At 42.6% G+C, this 20,440-nt stretch overlaps 1 protein-coding gene across 4 annotated transcripts in view; it reads left to right on the top strand.

The window, feature by feature from the left end:
- MSRB3 (methionine sulfoxide reductase B3) overlaps positions 1–20,440 on the top strand; it is a 391,607-nt gene that overhangs the window by 137,699 nt on the left and 233,468 nt on the right. Inside the window, exons 2-3 of one of the 4 annotated variants that reach the window (XM_085653427.1) lie at positions 14,281–14,407; positions 18,888–19,049. In XM_085653427.1, coding sequence (XP_085509553.1) covers positions 14,332–14,407; positions 18,888–19,049 — 238 coding nt within the window. In that variant the 5' untranslated portion in view covers positions 14,281–14,331. The remainder of the gene's footprint in view (positions 1–14,280; positions 14,408–18,887; positions 19,050–20,440) is intronic. The other 3 variants (XM_085653429.1, XM_085653426.1, XM_085653428.1) reach the window with 3 other exon arrangements.

Below are 20,440 nucleotides of genomic sequence, written 5' to 3'. Positions count from 1 at the left end.
ATTTTGAAACCATTCTGCACATATACATAACAATTGTGGATATACAGTGGCAAATAAAATACGCACAAGAGGAAACACCGCCGCACATACATGTACATACAGGTGGGCAGAAACAGCGACAGGCACACAGAGTGTGATAGGGTACAACAATCTGAAATTCACATGGCAATGCACGCAGACCAGAGCGGCACCCACACCCACCACACACTGACAAACACATCCCAGCTTCCATTAAACCCGGCCCCCAGCCTTCTCAACGCCCCGCATCCTCGGGATGCGCTGAAGTTACGCCGTGCCCTCCGTGACCCTCGCTCGTCCGCCCCACCAGTCATACGTAAGCAAGGTCACGTCTGGCCGTTCACTGCCAGGCAGTGCACTTGGCCAGTTCGAATGCTAAGTAAAGGCGAGCGAGGCCGGGATGCGGTGTGACCCTGTGGTCGGTGGTGGAATCACTTGTATCTGTATATCCTGAGCCATGCACCGCCCCTAGAAAATATTGGGAGCAGCCTTATTTATCAGTAATACACTAAAATATGTTATTTCTACTATGTTTGATCCCTCTAAAAACAAGCGGCAGTCAAAGCGATCGCTATTACAAAACACAGAAACCCACGAGTGGTGCGTGCGCGCGCGCCACAGCGAGCCATGTGGTTTCAATTATCGCGTCCGTGTCTGGGCACGATAATTGAAACCACATGGCCGGCGGTGCGCGTAGTAGACACCAATAGGCCATGGGCAGAGCAATGCGCCTGCCTTTGGCCAATTAAGTGCTGTCTTTAATAAAAAGACGCACGCAAAGGCCAATAGCGTGGCCCAAAAGAAAAAGCACACGCATGAGCGTGTTCTGTTCCCATCTCGATTTTGAAACCCCCTACAAGAGGTCTCTTGCTGCGCAGGCAGTGTTGTGCACTGCAACGCTAGGCGCGACACCTAAAAACCACTATGATGCAGTCAGCACTGGCCACCTCATACCATTTTTTTCCTACCTTACTTTTAGCCATGCTGCACAGCAGCCACATTGCTGTACAGCACGGATAACGTAAACTTTGATAAAGCCAATAGCTCTTGCGTAGGTGAGAACTGTTGGTTTTGCCAATGTTTGTTTCTGCTTGCATTGCTTTAATTTATATTACATATGTTGTTGAGTTTGTGTTTGAATGCAAGAATGAGTCTGTGAATGGATCAATAAATGCATAAGTGCAAAGATGAGCGATAAAGTTCATGTAGGGTAACTTATTGAGTGTCTAAAGCATCAGTCACACAAAAGTAACTTTAAAAGTCAGACCTATTGACACTGTCAGTGTTTATTATTTGTTTGAATCTTTGCAGAATACTGCACATAATTAGTATGTGCAAATGTGACTCATCAAGAAACATTTTAAAACAAATTTGTAACAGATATCATCAAACTCCGTATTCTATAAAAACATAAAGCATCCTCGACTGTTCTGACAAGTTAGATATAAAACTAAAATAAGAGTTTCAGGTATTTTTCCAGAGGTCCAACAGCTTTTGACATACAAACCATGCTTGCACAACATCCTTAACTGAATTTGGACTTCAGGCAAGTCTTCAGTCTTTCAGATGTGATCAGGCTGGGACCTGCACCCTGAGCTTCTGATTCTAATGTCGACACTGAATCCACTGGACCGCAGGTTCCTTTTTGCAGAGGACACTTTCAAATATGGTATTTCACAATGCTTTAAAGTTCACAGTTTTTTGTGGTTCAGTATGCTAGTGTATATCATTTCATGTCCTCTGATATATAAGCGATAATCAGTGTTGTTTTTTAAAGTGTTGTCTAAAACATGTCAACATATAAAAAATATTTATTTTCCTAATGCACATCATACCAAAATCAAACTGACACAAAATAATATGTTAAAATATCAGTAGTTTTTTTTTTTTTTTTTAAATAAACAACAAGTTGAAAGTAGAGAAATAGCAGCAACAACATCTAAACATCATCTAACATCTAATTACGGAGGATCATGTTACAATTCATTTCAAACCCCCAATTTTAGTCCCAAACAAAAATATTAACAAATGGACACATGGAATAAGACCAAGAATATAATACAGTGCATAAATGTGTTCAGTCCTCAAAAATATTTGTGAAACCAGAGCATCTGCAGCGTTCTGCGCAAATGCTCAAGTAAAACTTTGACGCTTAGTTTCGTAAGGGAGAAAGGGATTTTAGAGCTGCTTACTCTTCTAACAGAAAAGCACTCCTCTTCCGCCGCCTGTTCTGTGCAGCTTCTATAAACCTTGCCAGTTGTCTTTGAATATCCACTTGTCATCAAGAGCTTTAATGGGAATCCTTTCCTTTCCAATGGTTCTTGAGTTTTTTCCATCAAAGAACAATGACCACCGAAAAGCATTAAGCCCAAGATCCCTCAAATTCTTCTTTGGGTACCGCTGCCATTCAATTTTCATTCTGAATCCACTCATTGTGATTACTTCAGCTCCTCACATGAGTGAACTTCAGGCACTTTCAGTGCATCTGCCTTGCATCACATTTTTTCTGGACCAAGTGATGCTGAGGACTCGGGGAGCCTTTTTGCTTAAAGTTGTGACTCCCTTCCACATTGGACAATCCATCCCTCTGCCAGCGTTCTTTGCCTCTTCTCACCCCTCGAAGGAGAAAGAGAGGCTAAATTGGCTGGACTCCAACAGTGCTTTAAGCTTTTACATTGGTCATATCAGGGACCATTGGGTGGACTATCAGCATTTTGTAGGGTTCTCTAGAGCGAAAAAAGGAAGGCAATGCAGAAAGTGACTTTGTCAAGGTGGATAGTCTTCTACATTCAGATTTGATGCAAACTAACCATGAAACAATCTTTGGAAGGTCTGAGAGCCCATTCCACCAATGGCCAAGGCTGCTATCACTGTGTTGGCATGTGAAGTGCCTGTCCTTGATATCTGCCAGGCTGTGACGTGGACTCGGTGCACATGTTTATGAAGCATTAGTACCTTGGCAATCAGGTCTGCCGGGAAGGACATTTTGCCTGTTCTGTGATGCAAGACTTGCTGGTCTGAGTCCACTCCACAGAACTTCCATCTTGTGGAGGTAGTGCTTTGTATCTATTCTGAGGGGAGAAAACTGTGGTTAGAAGGATCCATCAGAAGAACGAATTCCTTGCCTTCAGTGATGCTATTTCTGGTGAATACTCAATCTGACTGCAGATTCTGCACCTCCCTCTCACCTCCCTGTTCTGTGGAGTGTCCTCTTTTCACATCTAAAAAGTTAAGATTTGACACACTGGTGCCAACAACTATTTGATGCTCCGCGTTTGAGGGCACAAGAAGCAAGAAACTGATGTCAGCACGCAGAGGTGGCGCTTATATGTGACTTCGATCTGTCACTTCTAAGGTGGAATGGAACCTCACAGTGCCACCTCCTGGTGCCCAGGAGCATTGCTAAGGAAGTTTCTGGATCCAGTCTTCGCACCTGGGGAGTATCCCAAGGTGAGGAATCTGTAGTTGGGTAGAGTAGCCAACGGAAAGAGCATTACCGAACGTAAGTAACTTGTACTTCTTTTCTGTATGTCCTAGCAAATCTTTTTCCATTTATCCTTTTTCGATGCCTGAATTTTGTTGGGCCCAACTTGGAGGCAGATCCTTTTCACACCTAGTGGCTAATCATTATTTACCCTTTGAACCCAACATAGTCATTGGATTTTCAAGAATCATTTAAAAATGTGCCTATGTACCTCCTTAGTCTCGGGAATTCCTAACTTTAACAGTCCGAGTAACGCCCGAACACCCCTTTGAGGTTCAGATATATTCACTCAATAATTAGTCTACTTGCTGTATTTGCTGCACTCTTTTCTCTCTGAAGCAAAAACCTATTTTACCTATAACCAGGCAAGAGAAAGAAAAAATATAAATGTTCGTTTTTTGTGACTTACTAACATCAATCTGAAGAATGGCTCTGGTAGTTATCCTAATTTTATCACTCTCCTCAAACAAACTCCTCGATGGACGAAAGGAAACTGCAGGCCTAGATGGAGCCCAAAACTGAAACTCAAACACACAGGGTATCCCTGCTGGTCATGGAGAACTGCTCGTCATGGAGCCCTCTGACCACCTCTCAGGAGGCAAAAAACTTAGGAGACGTCATTGTCCTCCTTGATTGACCTCTCCTTTTCCCGGATATGAATTTATAATGTTGAAAGATCTTGGCTCTAACTATTCATGCTAAAGAAAATCTTCCATTCCTTTCAAATCCAACATAGAGTGGTGATAACCCGAGGTGAAGAATGACGTCTCATAAATATTGCAACAATACATACACTGGCCTACTTAAGAAACTTAATAGAGAGACTGCAACCGGTATAGTCAGGCTCTTGGACTGCCTCTCAATGTCACGAAACAAGATGGTGTGAAACTGGCATGGAAACCGCTTTGCTGATTTTTGGGGAGGCTAGAATTAAACCCCAAGTTGTAGGCACATTGTCCAAGGCCTACGGGGGGAAAGGTCTAGGATAATTCAAAGTTGCCGCCGTTACACCTTAGCTAGAAGCCTTCTAGAAGTTTGGTGATGGCCTGGCCCATTGTGCACATGCACCAAGGGGGTTCTACACTGCTGTCCGTGTCCTGGTCCTAGAAAGTGAGTGACCATAGGTGCATAGTACATGCTGCCTGGCTACAGCTGCAGCAGAACAAGCTTCGAGGGGGGCGCTCGGTTACTAGTGGCTCCTTGAGTGAAGCCTATTTTGGGAAGCGGCAGAGTGGGGCCTGCTGTCCTCTATTAGCACAGAACAGACCATGGTTCTGAGGGCTTAAGAAGATTCTCTTTCACGTTACTAGGGAGGGTATTCGGGGAGTTCCACTTTAATTATATGCAAACACCTTTTTAGGTCTCACTGAGTCAGCGATCATGCGCTGCTCGGAGAGACATTTTGTAGGTGAGTTTTCAAAGTGCTGCTGGCTGGCCTAGCGCTTGCGTTCACGCGAGCGTGCACGCGCGCATCCACCAGCTTTCAGCCCCATGGCTTTCCTTTGCCGCGCGCACCGCATCACACACCACTCGCCAGCCTACTTTTGCCGTCTCGCGTGCGCGCACCACTCGCATGGCGCGCGCGCTTGGTAAAATTCCTTTCCTGCCCACTCGCCAGCCTATTTTTGCCGTCGCGCGCGCGCGCTTGTTTTCCTTCCCCCTCCTCCCTTCCCTGTGCCGTGCCAACCTTCATGCCTTCCTTCCGCCCCCCACCTCCACCTCTTCTCCCGCAGATCTTCTGGTGCCCTGGTTGCAGCCTCACCTGGCGAGTATGAGTAACTCTGATCCCGAGGATGACAAGCAGTTCAGTAAGTTCACAAGTGCAGTGTGCAGTGTGCATGCCCCCCTGGGTGTGCCCCTGACTCTGGCAGTCTCTACCTGTTTTTGTTTTTGTTTTTAACTTTGAGCGCGAGGCACGTGCGTGCTCAATGCTTGTTTTAAAACAGACTGAAGAGTCTGGTTTTTAACTTTAGCAATGCCTGACCTTATGGCGCCCTCTTAAGTTGCTGACAAGCGGTAAACGGGAACATCTCTATTGCACTATGAGCAAAGTATGACGGACCTCGTGCTGCTCTGGCGGCCACAGTGTGCAACCACACTGCAGTGAAATACTGTTGAATTTGTACTTATAAAGTTTTCATGAAATCACATGCATGGGTCCACTCGCGCCGGCCAGGCTGCGCTCAGCTGCGCTCACTGACTGCAGCAGCATTCATGTCACGTGACAACCATTGTCCATTCATTTGCAGAGTCAAGACATGAGTCAGTAGTGGGCGGCAGTTCGGTTTCTAAGTTGTTCAGCAGCCCGCCACTGTGCCTCTCTCATGATGCCCTGCCACTGGATAGGGCTGCTGGAGATTTGCCATCATGGCCGACAGCTCAGTCACTCAGGTCTGTAATGCTACTGACTTCTTGAAAATATTTTGTTTTACGACATTAGCCTGCAGCTCACTGCTCTTCTCAGGCTGCACTGGTGTGGTGCCGCTGCGGACTGGGCGGCTCAAGCAGTCAGTGACGCTAATAAGGACTCCTAGCAGCTGAGACCGCGGCTGCTATTTCGCAGCCTGGACCGACCGTCAGTTTGTGGGGTGCACCAACAGTAAACAAGCATTTATAAACATGGTGGCCCAAGTACCACTTCTAACCGCAGTAATTGAAACCAGGGATTTAGTACACCGTACAGAGGCCATGTACCTGCTTTTGCTGCCTCTCAGCCAGGACAGCAAGGCACAGACTGCTTGAGACATGTCAGCACTACCTCGGTGCAAGTACATTTGAGCAAACATTAGCACTAAGCTTCATATAGCACCAATGGGGTAATTTCAAATCTTTGTTTTTCTTGTCTTCATCGCTTCATTTAGCTCGTGAGTGTCACACAGTCATTGAATGTCACTCAATTACACTGAAATTATGAAAATGCCACACATCTGAAACCTTGGCAGCTATGTGGGTGCCAAAGGTCTAAGCAATAAATAAAGAAGTTTTTAAATTCGGTCTTTATCTTGTCACATTGCCTGCGCTTCAGAGACAGATCGAACGTAAGGCTAGGTCTTCTGACAAATTGCTGCTTATATTTTTTAACATGAGGGTTGGTGTTTACAAATTCCTCACTTTGCAGCCAGATAAGTAGGTAATTATGTGACAATCTTGCTGTTGTAGAGAAAGAGTGAAAGGAAAGATGTCTTTTGTAACAACAAAATGTAAACACCTGTAAAAAGTGAAGTGCACACATTCAGCAGTTAGAAAAGCAAAAGAAGCTAATTTTTTGGTAATTCTGAAGTGTGTTACGGAAACAAAGATTTTAATAGCATCAAAACTAATTTATTTAGACGATTTATTTGGTGATGCACACATGATAGATATCCACTGAAACTAGTTCTACAGATTTGTGTGCGATAGTTTTATCAGTAAAACCATCTGCACACATTTAGTGGCCATTTCACTGGATAACGTGCTGCCTGTAATAGAGTGTGCTGTCAAAACAACACTGTAGTTGCATTAAAAAGTCTCCCACCTCACGCTCACTAAAGCGAGGTGGGTCGTGAAGGTTTGCGGTTCTGAAAAGAATGGGAAGCACTGCTCCAGAGGTGATATCTCCGGCTTATACAGAAACCTAAAAGAACTTCTGGCACGACAGATGATTGTGTTAGCATAACCGTCTAATTATTGTGAAAGACTGAGTGAGGACCGGAGGAAGAGCGCATGAAGCACAGCTGTGACCAAGGAAACAAGCATTGGCATAGCCAATAGGTCTTGCTTTTGGGACCTTATAAGTCTTTAGTCATGCACCAGTTGATGTTGTTGCACAAAGGATATTGTGCTGCATAACGAAATACTTATAAGGTCCCAAAAGCGAGACCTATTGGCTATGCCAATGCTTCCAACCATCCCCGTCTCTTTGGTGGCTTATAAAACAAGCATTGGCATAGCCAATAGGTATTGCCTTTGAGACCTTACAAGTGTTTGGTTATCTAGCACAATATCCTTGGTGCAACAACATCAAGTGTTGCATGGCTAAACACTTATGAGGTCCCAAATGCGAGACCTATTGGCTATGCCAGTGCTTGTTTTATTTATTATCTGACGCTGCCCACAGGTTTCTGAAATTTATAACCGCAAACATGGAAAAAATGCTGTTTACATGATCGTTTTAGTTTTCTTGAGGCATTCCTACAGTGGAATCACAGGCCATGCTATGATGTAAGTGACAATTACAGGTAAAATCCAGCTCGGCGTAACGGGAACATTGCAGATTCAACAGTCTGCTGCTTTTGAGCTACTACAGAGGCAATGTCAGCTTGGCGCCACCTGCTGGACACTACAGTTTACTACCATAGCTATGAATGTCAGACGTCTTCGTGCTTATATGCTGAGCTCCTCGACTAAGTTTCCCAAGAGCCTTCCAGGACCTTGATGTCAAGGAGGCTTTGAGTAGTCTGCGGATCTCCTCTGACAAGAGAATTTTGCGCTCGTGACGTGAGGGTAGTTGGAACCGTGACATATTCATCGAGAACGTCCATAGTTATTTTACTTCCTGTATCCAAGCTCCATAATGCATTCATTCGTTCATAATTATAATTATTCAGGGGCTGCCGCCAGTGGGCTGCATGGTAAAGCTTCGCAGAGGTTAGCGCGAGGAAACGTTGGTCATTAAGTAGGCCAGTCCATGTGGCGTGCCTTGGGGGGTGGGTGGCATTTCGAATTTGGTTTGGACTGATATATCGTTTGGAGACTGTTTTCGTTTGGTGCTGGGGTTTTAAGCAGGGAAAACAGGGTGGGAGGCATGGAGGCTGGCATGTGTTCCACGACCAGAGGGAAATGGACCATGGTGGGTCTGAAGTAAGTTACTGTCTTAGAAATAAAGACCAGATCAAGTGATTTTTCTCTGTGACTGTGTAGGGAATGAGTGAGTGTTTTGACCTGAGCGGTCGGATAGGCGTTGGACAATAGGATACTTTTTTAGTGATTGTTTGAATTAAGGTTAGGGTCAGCAAGTATAATGAGTTTAGTGGCAGTGGATATTATCAATAAGAGTATTGAAGAAGGAGCAGATGTTTCCTGGTGGGTGATACACTGGCATTGAAAGGTGCAATGACTGAAGTAGGGTGGTATTCGAAAGGTAAAGGAGGGGGTGCTAATGTAGGGGTGGGTGTTGTTGAGAGTGATTTATTGAGGAGGGTGCCATCTCAATTGCCTTTTTCATTGTTGTGGAGTGTGGTAGAATGTGGCAAATTACTGCTGGTATTGATGTGCGTTTTAACTGATCCATGTCCCACTAAGGGCTGGAAAGTGTATTGGGGGAAGGTTTTGGCAAATTGAACAGTAACAAGCGTACCTATGTGGGGATGTATCAGATATTTCAAAAGGGCGGAGTATTCTCATATCTGTTGTGTTTAACTGAGGGGGGCAACTGAGGTGGGTGGACAGGGGTTGGCCTGGAAGATAAAGTGGTAGAGAAAGGGTAGATTTAGTGGTAATGTAGAGGATATGGGGACTGGCCTTGAAGGCCCAATACTGCTGGGAGGATGGATCTACTAAAGGGTTGTAACATGAGGTCAGGTTGTACAGGGCATTATGATGTGCATAATTCTGCCTAGTTGACACAGTTGAACATGCATAGATAATAACAGGCTTGGTTGGGAAGGGTTGGAAAGGACACAATGCAGTGCAGTTCATATTGCTGTGGGTACAGGTGGATATGTTCGGATTGATGACAATAGTCATTATGTGGATTTCAAATGTGTAGCTCCTAAGAACAGGGCTCTATTAGCATTATCATAGGGAGCATTGCTAATCAATGCTGCCATCGTTATTTGGTTCCTTATTTGTTCTTCTCGGTCCATTCATTTGCATTCTATGCCTTGCGAGACATTGATCAAGGAGACTTAAGCCTGTGGTCTTAGGCCGGAGCTCTGGGCCCTTAACCCCCAGCCGCAGGACTTTGGCTTTGAGGGAGTTTACTGACACACATAGTGCACTGCTTCTTCAGATGATTGATTCCAAAGCGAGACAGATCTTTTTTGAAAACTGGTTATCCATATAACTGGAAAAGTAAATGTCCGTCATCTGAAGGATGGTTCAGGCGAAAAAAATTACTCTGCGCAGATGACGATAGCTTTTATTGGACTAATACAAGTAATGTATATTTATTTTTATCACAAAAATATGAAGGGCAACAAGAAATCAGTACCCACCCAAGACAGGAATCTGGATGCTAAAGAATATCAGAGTCATATAGAAATTAATATCAAAGAAATGAGCGACTCAAACATTTGGACTTACCAAAGAACACAAATATACTTTCGCTACAACATCTGTCATCCGCCTTCTTCGGTTAGTACAAGATTGCTCGCCCAGTGATTGCTCAGCAGACATTTCTGAGTTATCAAAAGCATCATCAATGAAACTTCCATTTGGGATATAGAATAAATACTGTCCTGAGATCCATTGATAAGAAGGTATTGTCAGTGATAATCAGTCCATCTAGGGGCAACAATTTCAAATGGTACATCCAGATATTTTCTCTAGAATCCATTAGTTCTGTCTTGAAGAAATGATCTACTGGGAAAATCTTCATGTCTAACATCAGATGGTTTGCAAGGTTAAAATGGTTGCCTACAGGCTGGCCAAGTTTCTTATTAATTATTTCTGATTTGAGATTTCTGAAGGAAGATTAGAGGGTATTTACTGCTTGGCTACATATTGTTTTTAAATGTCTTGTTTCTGGCACTGAACTTGTAAAATGTCTTATGCCATAGGGTCTGCATTTGATAGAAGTAATTACTGTCACTCTCTAAAAATTCTTTGTAAGATAAAGTAGTGTGGTCGACTGGGCTTCTTTTGTTGTCTTGGTCCAAAGGTCATTTGAAGGAAAATAAAACAGTCTCTTCTGCATTTAGATTTTAGCTTAATCAGCGCTGTAATCCACTGTTTATTCGTGGTAGAATATATGATCATCATAGGATGGTAAATAAGCAGCAAGCATCATAAGACAAGCCCTTGTGCTTTCATAAAATTTCATGAAGCCAGCTCACAAAGGAAATTCATCTTGAAATCAAAGGTTATTTTCAAAGTTTATTTTTTTAAATTGCCACTTAAGAGCTAGCCTGATAAATCCAGGGAATTATGCCCTCGTGTTGGTATCCTCTGTTGTGGAATGGCAACTGTTTATCCTGTTTGTGAACAGTGTGCAATCATGGGCACATATTTCTGAGGGAGTTCTCTCATACGCTGGACGTGGAACAGAACATTTGTATATTTGCAAGTGAAAGATCCTTTAACCTGGAGAAGCTGAAAGGAATGTGGAGCAGATTTAATGTTTTGACGTGCACGTGGGCTGATCATTCTGTGGATTTTAGAGGGATGGTTGGTTACTCATTCATTAATAAGAAGGTTGATTTGGAAGGTAGCAGGGTTTGCCGACCCTTGATATATATGTTATCCTCGGATTTCAAACAATCATTGACTAAGCCAATAGGTCTTGCTGTTTGTTATTTTTAGTGTTTGGTAATAGTTGGGCAACTTAGTGTTCCTTTCCCCCAGCTGAAGAAAATGCCACACTGAAGCAACGTCATCGGCTACAAAATCACAAACCACTTTAGTAGAGAAGAGTTATGAAAAGGGTACAGAAGACACATTTTTCACTATAAGTAGGGAACTTAAAAGACATACATAGGAAAGGTCAGTAATTTCGTTGAATATTTAAGAAAGCCTATATGCACACACACACACCTGTACTTTGTAAATAATCATTTTTTTAAATGTGAATGTATTATTATGACAGCAGAGTAAAACTAATGAACTCGCAATGGCAATAAGAGAATAGTACATGCAAAGATCAGGCTTCCTATATTCCAGAAATTAAAATAATGTTGTGCCAGCAAAGTAAATAGACCAAGGAGCACACAGTGAGTGCCAGTTACAACTAAAGCCCCATGTTCTGTCTGCAGTGTGACAAAAAAGACTACTTAGTAACCCATCACAAGACTGTTATGGGAACACAAATGTAACCAACCATACATGAAATGCCATGGCCTTGAAAGACAGCCCAGCCAAGCACTGGCAAACCACGAAAAACACATAAAAGCTACTGACGAAAGGGCTGACCCAAAGCCCGCTCTATCAGTCCTTTTTGAAGAAATTACCGCTGTAGCCGACCTAAAAACAGAGACCTGCAATAGGGATCACAGGATATTTGAATTGGAAAATAAGTTGGGTAATGGAATTCTCTCTTCCATTTGCAGACTTTTGCTCTTTTTGCATTTCCATATGTATTTTTCCAAACTTTTTGTTTACTTGATTTGGTATGTTGTTTTCGAACAGTTGACCAGTTGGGTAATAACAATGCACCGTTACTCAGAAGTAGAATCAGATTTTGTAACACATGCTTTTTAAGTTTTATTTCGAATTGACCAAAATATATTTTTAGCATTAGGAAATACCTGATTTTGAAGCATGTGATATTTCTTATTTGACAAATTGTTCTTTCCCTTTGTGCATATCCTTATTTTATGCCAAGGCCATGCGAATACTGAAAAAGACTATACATTGATATTGGCCCACTAATACGGTTTAGAAAAAACATATTATTGAAAAACAGTTTCTGTTTGGAATCCGCAGCTTACCCTCAGTACTTTGGCACATGTAGCTAAACTTTCCCCACAAAAAATTGCAAATGATTTATGACCAGAGGCAACAACATTACGTGTTAAAAATAAAAAGGTTGCAATTTTCAGATCAATTGAATTATAAAGTATAAAATGTTTTGGTTAAAAAACAATGACATCAAAGTTGCATTAGGTAAACATCACAAAAATTACAAATTGTGTTCATAGGAAACAGTAGAAAATCCAATGTTTTCCAGTAGGGCAAGGTTGACCAGATTCCAGCATCCTCCAGGGTTGACCGGTTTGCCGTGGCCAAGTTTTTCTGGACCACCAGGATTTAGGCACACTACGTAGCTGACCAGTGAACAGGTCAAAAGATTAATCATATGATGAATCTCTTTTCTGGAGATTCTGATTGGTCAGAAGGGAAAAGTGGAGAACTGTAGCCCATCAGGACTCCTCAGAGTAGGATTAAATATGTGTTTCTGTCCAGCCTTGAAAATCACAGCCACCGAGATTGGGTCTTCCTCAGGCACATTTTTTCACCTATTCTTATACCTGAAGTTTACCTTTCCACTTTGAAACTTTTCTGAAGGGTGATCAGTACTTTGCATGAAAAGCTTTTGGGAATTTTTACATGACTTTAAGGCTTTTTTGTAATAAATGTATAGTTTTTTTTAATGCACTATCTATGTAGTATAGAAAAAGTATTATCTATTAATGTATCAGTCAGTACAAAATTATTCTTCCTTTTGATTCACTGAACTGCAGATTGCTTTCTACCATTGAGCAGTGAGTGAAAAAGTAGCATAGCCCCAATCCAAATCAAATTGAGACTATCTATACATAACGTGCACGAATATTCACTTACAAACAAGTTATGTTGCAAAAATGTGTCCTGCAGCAGTGCATCTTGTACGATATATTTATATTACAGTCCTTTTGTTACAACTGACAATATATACATGGGGCAGCATAGCTGACTTTCCCAAAAAGGCAATCAACGTATTACATCATGTCACAAAGCCCTATCCTTTTGCACAATTCATATACAAGTTAAATGCGAACAACACGAATACAATATATACATATACGTAATGGTATTCGCTTTTTCAAGGTGTAAACAAGTCGCTTATGACACTGACGAGCAGCTTGCCAATGCAGCATTCTGGATCAATACTGTACAGAAATGTCAATGTAAGAAGTCTTCTTTGTAAAGGTAGTTTAGGACATGTTGCGGTAAATATGGGACACCTTACGGCAGCGCTGTGCATAAACTCTGGTCACTGACGTGTGCTCATTTATCAATTGTTAATGACGCTTTATCCCTATGTTTGCTTTAAACATCCTCGTTGACTTCCATGCCCTTCCTTGCTTCTCCTTGCTTCTCTTCTGCATTCCTGCCGCACTTCCTCACAAACTCCCTCTTTGGTTCCACTATTATAATATGCATTTTTCTTGTCGCAATCTTTTTGATTGAGTGTGAGATGGAAATGTACGCACTACTTCCCTGGAGCAAACAATGTAACGGGGTTTCTTGTTAACTATTACCCTATACTCGGTGGAAGGTAAATCCTTTATTTTGTGTACTTTTTCATGGGAGTCAGTTGTTTGTGACCAGATCTTTGTTTTGCTTTTTTCTTTTTACTGTTTTTATTTACCATGATTTCATGTTTTCTTTTGGCATCCATCTATGTTCAGTGAGAAAGTCTTGTGCAAAGAAAAGCATCTTTAGAAATAGGTTAAATGTGCATGTTTTGCTTATTTCATTTCATGTAGTTCTCAACTTTTATGAAGTTGTTAAACATAACTGCACAGTAACTGTGAAGACATCAAATGAAATAGGAAATAAAATAGTACTATGCATGTGACAAAAATAAGGTAATACATATTTACAAAGAAGCGAGGCAATTTAAATATTTACAATAGGAACTGAAAATAAAAACACCCCCATGCTAGCAGCTGTACCTCCTACATGTACTTGGAGGTAGCAGCGCTTTCTGAGCTGGTGTTGACTGCACGTTTTCCAGGGTGTTGAACAGCGCTCTGTCTTCAGTAGTGCATTGCTGTATTTGTCTCTGAGATTCATCATCACCTGTATCATCACGTTTGCTGCACATGCCATATTTGTTGATGTTTTAATTGTTGATCTCTTTTTCTCTCCCCACTCAGCTCTTGACCTTGTTCTTTGCCCTTCGTTTTGTTGGTGAGAATATCACAGTGATGTCTGCATTCAACTTGCTTCATTTGGTGACAAAGAGCCAGCCAGTCTCCCTGCGAGCCTGTGGGCTTCCCTCAGGTTGAATGAGTGCAGCTTGTCTTTGTGATGCATTCTGAGGGCCCTCACAGGGGGTGCGTCTGCCGCAGTCAATGACTCTTTATGAAGGCGACCTAAATTCACTGCTTGTACCCTGGCGCACTCTGCTGCAAACAGAGGGCGCTAGTCATTGCTTTCCTTGGACGCTCTGGGCTCCATTTCTAGCGTGCACTCCCAACTCCCAGGGGTTTGAGCGTTGTCCAGTAAACTATCTATCTATCTATCTATCTTCACACACATACATACAGCTTATCTTGAAAATAAATCCTTTTGTGTCAGGTAGGAAAATAAAAATCCTGGTTCAAAATAGAATGACCAAAATGCAAACCGTAAAAATGGATATAAAACAGAATAGAGAATAACTGAAGTAGTCAGGGAAATTAGGCTTATTAACAAAAAAGTATATAATTAAGGCTAAAATAAATTCGGAGTACCCGTTGCAACACAAATAGAGTTGAGCACACAGTTCCATAGTCGCAGCAAATATGTCTAGACTGCACAAATTGGCTCCGCGAAATCTAGGGGTATCCAGTCACAGAAAGCCATGCTTTTGGTTTGGTTGCCTATCTCTAAGGGAAGGAGATATCCTTTTGATCAGTTTAGTGAAAGTCCTTAAGCATAACAATAATAAATCATAAAAGTGCAAGCGCAACTAGTGAAGACTTCATACAGCAGAGTGATGCAACCATATGCTGGCATGTTGCTGCTTCATTCAACCCCGTTACTGAGCGTCTTGAAACTAGGAAAACTTCTTCAGCTAATCTGTTTTATTTGATTGGTCACAAGATTCATTTTAGGCAAAACTATACAACGAATATTATAAATCCTAGCGTTTTATTGGAACAAGTGAGATTCCAGTTTGTTATGTGTAAAGTTGCCTTAAACATTCTGACCATTGACCACACCATTGCCACCTTCACAGAAACTCTAGTCTTTACAGGTAATATATTCAATCAGGCCGTATAATCACGCCCTGACAGCTCATACCTATTGATTGTGCTCGGATCTGTACTAGATCCAGCATATTTTAGTTTTGATTGTTTTGTTGTTCAGTAGAGGTAAGATATGGAATAAAAAGTACGGAAGCTACCAATGATTCAAAGAGATAAAACATCTCTCGTCTACTTCCCTATGTAGAAGTGTCAACATGTTTCAGCTGTATATAAAATGCACTTGGCAGTCTCTTCGGTGTTTTTTTTTTTTACCCCCTAATTATTTCTTTTGTATATCTAGAACAATCTTCAGTTATACTAGGTTCCTTAAAAAATGCATACAGCTCCTCGTTCTCTCTATTGCTAGAACCAGAATTCCCTTATGAGATTTCTCAGGCCCTCATGTCTGGTGTGCCCGACTCCTGCAGCAAACTTATATTTGCCACTCGAAAGAGAAGACGGTCAACCACCTCTTTGTGTTTTCATGAAGGTGTTAAAAATAGTAATTCTGTGGCTTTTTGTAATACATACTCAGAATTGTATTGAATTCCACTTTTCAACATAAATAAAAGTTATGTTTTTTGGGACTTCGATGCTTATGCACATTAGCCTGTTCTTAAAAAATGCCTAGCTAACTATTCGGCATCATCTAGCTAGAGGGGGGAGTCCTACTTCTGTTTCACAGCATAGGATGCTGACCGTTCACCTGTAGATTTGCTAACTAACCTCTTAGGGTTAGTTAGCAGGTGCTTAATATCCGCAGGAAAGAACAAAGAAAAAAATATAAATACATATAAATAGAAAACAAAATCGATGCTAATAGCAAGTGACAACACAACCAAACCCTTGGGAAGAGTGTGTACACAAAATGCCCACTAGATGGCAGCCTAACCTCTTTATTTTCGAAGAAGTAGTTTCCAGAGCTCTCCAAACTTAAATAGCCCACACCACGTGGAATAAACGACCAATTGTATAAAATTGCATTTTTTTAAAGAATAGTTTAGCCCATTTTATGAATGCACGTGCACATCTTGCTTGTACCCATACTTATTTCTAGAAAGCTGTGTTTGTTCTAAATATTACACTTAGAGATGTAAATTAGAAGTGTTTATTAAGTTAATTCTTGGTTTACTGTGACAGTGTCACGCAACAACGGCCAAGTTTCAGCCTCCACTATGTTTACAATTGGCCTCAATAATCCTTATCGGATTTTTTCAATCAGCAGCCTTCTGAGTATATTTTCTGAGACAGACCACCCACCTTATGAAGAGCATTTCACCTTTCGCTTTGCTGTGGTTTTTATCCTTTGGGTGTGCTTCGTGTGACACTGAATTCTGGCTTGGCTACCCGCATCACTTGTTTTGTGCATGGAATTTAAAAAGGCCGTTTATGCTTAATCTCGAATGAAATGTGTTTCGTTTTTAAGTTGTCTTATCACAGCGGAAGTTGCTCTCGCTCATTGCACAGTTACTGAAAACTCCCACACCGCTGAAAACAACAAAGTAGGATCTGACATCAGTCTTTCTTCCTGTTGGTCATAGTTGTTGGGTAACCACGGCGATCTCTGAAACGGATTCAGCAGGATCCACCCTAGATAATGCCTGCCGCCAGAAAAGTCAGATAGCTCTGACTTTCATTTCTGTTTTTTAATAGTTTTTTTATTGATATTGTGTGTACTGGGGATGTGAAAACAGCAAATATTTAAACGGCAAGCCTAGTTGTGTGATTGTGTTTTCTTGTTACTTGGGAGGTTGTAGAATTCAATGCTTTTACTATCATTTGGTAAAGCTGTGAGGGACCTACTGATGGTGACAGGGGGGGGTTGTTGGCCCCCAAAGACTCTCAGCATCCAAGGGGACTTCATGCTGGGTGTGCAGCAGAGTAATAGTTAACGGTGGCAAACGAGGGAGACAGAGTTTGGCTTTTAAATAGTGTGCTGTTACCTTCTGGCACAAGTGGCTGCAATTGTGAACTGTTGTGAACCCAGCGGCATGGAGCAGGAACGATTAGGTTCACTGAAGCGGTGAACCTTTTGATGCAAGTGTGACTACAAAGGACATCGCGCCCTCCCTGACCAGCCTACTGGTATCCCTAAAGTCTAGGGTCTTCTACGATAACCTTTTGGAAGGAAAGCCAGGTAGGACTCACCTGGGTGATTGTTGTTTGGTGATGCACATGCATTAGGATAAATTAAGCTGATTATTTATTTTTGCAGGGATCCTTTAGCCCTGACGAATGCCCCAGACCAGATAGGATAATTATTGAGGGCAGAAACATGTTGGTGATTAGCAAACTGGTTTGAGCCATTGCACTCTCGCTACCCGCCGAGCTTGGTGTTTTTCGACATACCCAGAGTCCTCACAAGTAAAGGTGATCACCGAGGAACTCTTAGGTATTTTTAGATTGTCTGGATCCCGCCTTGACCAGTAAGTTCTATGTAAGAACTCCCTCCTACCGACAAGTCTTTGCAGATGTTGAGTCGGCCCTGGTAGTACCATCTTACTGGGGTGGGGAGAGGATGCCGATGATGAAGCATGACACTACTATGTGTGTGAGACATCCTCTTCCATTAAGGATGGCCTTCCCATTTTAATCCGCTCCTTTGTGAGTGTAGCGATAGCGGATGACCTCTCTGGTAATTTAGGCCATGGTCGTCTGTGTGTATCTGTGATCTCCTTTTCAGACGCCCCACTTGTATGTGATATAGGAGTTGTTTATGGGAAGGATGCATGGGATGTATGGATGCATTGGCCTCCTCCTCTCTATTTTGTGAGATCAGTGAATCCAGCTACAACATGTGGCTCGCATTCATTGAGGTATGCCACCTACTTAAGTTAGAATGACTGCACAAGTGCCATCTGTAAAATGAGAGCAGAGAGCAGTCCTCTTTTACCGTTTATTATGTATTCTCCAATCGCAGTGTGCTGAGATGTATTTAAACATTCTGGTTGTAACATGCCGAAAGTCGACCAACATTGAAAAAGGCGAATGCCGAAATGTGTTTGTTGGGCAAATAAATCCTGTTATCTGTAACCCGTGAGTGCTCCTCATCTCTTTTATCAGAGGTCTCCCCAGCTCCCTGAATCTTGCCACAGGGCCACAATGTTATAGAACAGTTGATTCCCAGAGTCCTACCAAAATTCCCCCTTCAGGCGACTGGGCTACAACATATGTTGGAAACATACCTGAATGGTATAGGAGACAAAGCCCCACCGGAATGTGGAGCTGTAGCGTTGCCTATCATCACCACACATGGAGCCTTATAGAGGCGGCCATGGACATTGTACACCCCTACAACCTCATATTGCATGTCACATCCATAGACCCTAAGAGTAAGCAGGGCACGCACACTCCTATGCCATTAAGTAACAGCAAGTTTTCGTTAAGTAACAGGACGTTCACATAAGTGCAGCCAATTTGTTTCTTGACATACATATCCGCAAGATAACACGTCCTTTTTGTTTACCACACCATGCATGTTCAAGTAATTTCAGACCCCGTAATTCTCATACGTGTCACCCTATTCACAGGAAATACTGGATTCCTATTTCTGCCACGGTTGCATAGACCACTGTGGAACCTTTTCACGCCCCGAGAGATGAGATGCTATGCTGCTCAAAACTGGACCAGAAACCCTGTAGAATGCACCTCTGGGCTCCTACACAAACACCTCAGATGTCGATTCAGCACAGGTGGGGGCAGTACAATACACCTAACAAAGTGTATCTAGTTGTACTTACCTGCATTTACATGATACAGTCATCATCTTCTCTCATTCGCTAGAAGAAATATGAGTCGGATGTTGAAAAGGACACCAAGCCACAAATGGCAGAACAACCAAAAGCGATACCTATAGGCTTTGATGTAATGCCAAACATTTTTATTAGATGCACACCTGATAAGAAAGTGGGATAAAGAAACATAAATGACAAAAAATGAACCTATGTCAAATACTCCCCAGGAATATTTATCAGGAAAGATCCTTTTTAGGCAACATTTTCCCTGTAGGAGCAATTGTCTGTAAGATCAGCTGCATGGAGAGAGAGTAGGGCCAGGGCAGCGGAGTGCATATTTTAGACCGCTGAGATTGGCAGGTGTGAGACACTGGCATGTCGGGGTGCCAATATCCTTCATGAGTACCTCGTACCTCTGATGTTTAAGGCATGGAATGTGCTGCTTAATGTTCTTGGAGCAGTTGCTTTTGGGTCACTGTTACCTCTTGCAAAGAATGAGCGCCTCGTACCTCTGATGTGTAAAGCATTGAAGGTGCTGTAAAGTAACCCAGGGCGTAGTTCGCGAAGTAGCACTTCGCGAAGCTACGCAAAGTGCAGTTCGCACTACGCGAGCTTCGCGTAGCACTTCGCGAACTGTGTAGTACCTTGTTCGCACTGTGCCAGATGTCATTTTCAATGATTGCACAGTGCGGACAAGCAACCGGCACTGTGCAATAATTGAAAATGGCATCTTGCACAGTGCGAGCTGTAATTTTCTGCTGCTCGAGTAGATGTTTACTCGAGCGGCAGCTTTCTCAACGCGAACTGGTAGTTTCTCATCGCGAGCGGTCGCGAGCATACGCGACCACTCGCAATGAGAAACCTGACCTCCTCACGTTGGGAATCTCGCCGGGAGGTTTATTTTCCATGCTCGCGACCGCCAACTTGATGTTGCTGATCGCGAACAAGGAAAAAGTCTCGCCGGGATGTCATTTTGCTTGCTTGCGGTCGCCAACTTGACGTTGAGGACCGCGAGCAAGCAAAAAATGACCGCAACACTACGCTACGCGTGTTCGCACTGTGCTACGTGCAGTTCGCGTAGTGCGAAGTAGCGCGAACTTCGCAAACTACGCGAGCGTAGCGTAGTGCTTTGCCCAGGCTTACTGTAAAATGATACAGGAGCAGTTAATGTATGTGTCCCTGCTGTCTCTGGTGAAGCGCATGGCCCTCGGTGGCAGTCTAATGTTGCCATACGAGGCTGCTGGTCAGGGTTTGCAGGGTTTTGTGTACTTTTCTTGTATATGTACATATATGTTTGTAAGAAACCCACTGGCAGTGGAAGAGATATGCTTCTCCCTAACCGACCTTGC

The sequence above is a fragment of the Triturus cristatus genome, chromosome 4_1 (assembly GCF_964204655.1).
Source record: "Triturus cristatus chromosome 4_1, aTriCri1.1, whole genome shotgun sequence".
Classification (NCBI taxonomy): Eukaryota; Metazoa; Chordata; class Amphibia; order Caudata; family Salamandridae; genus Triturus; species Triturus cristatus.
This window is presented reverse-complemented; position numbering and strand designations above follow the sequence as displayed.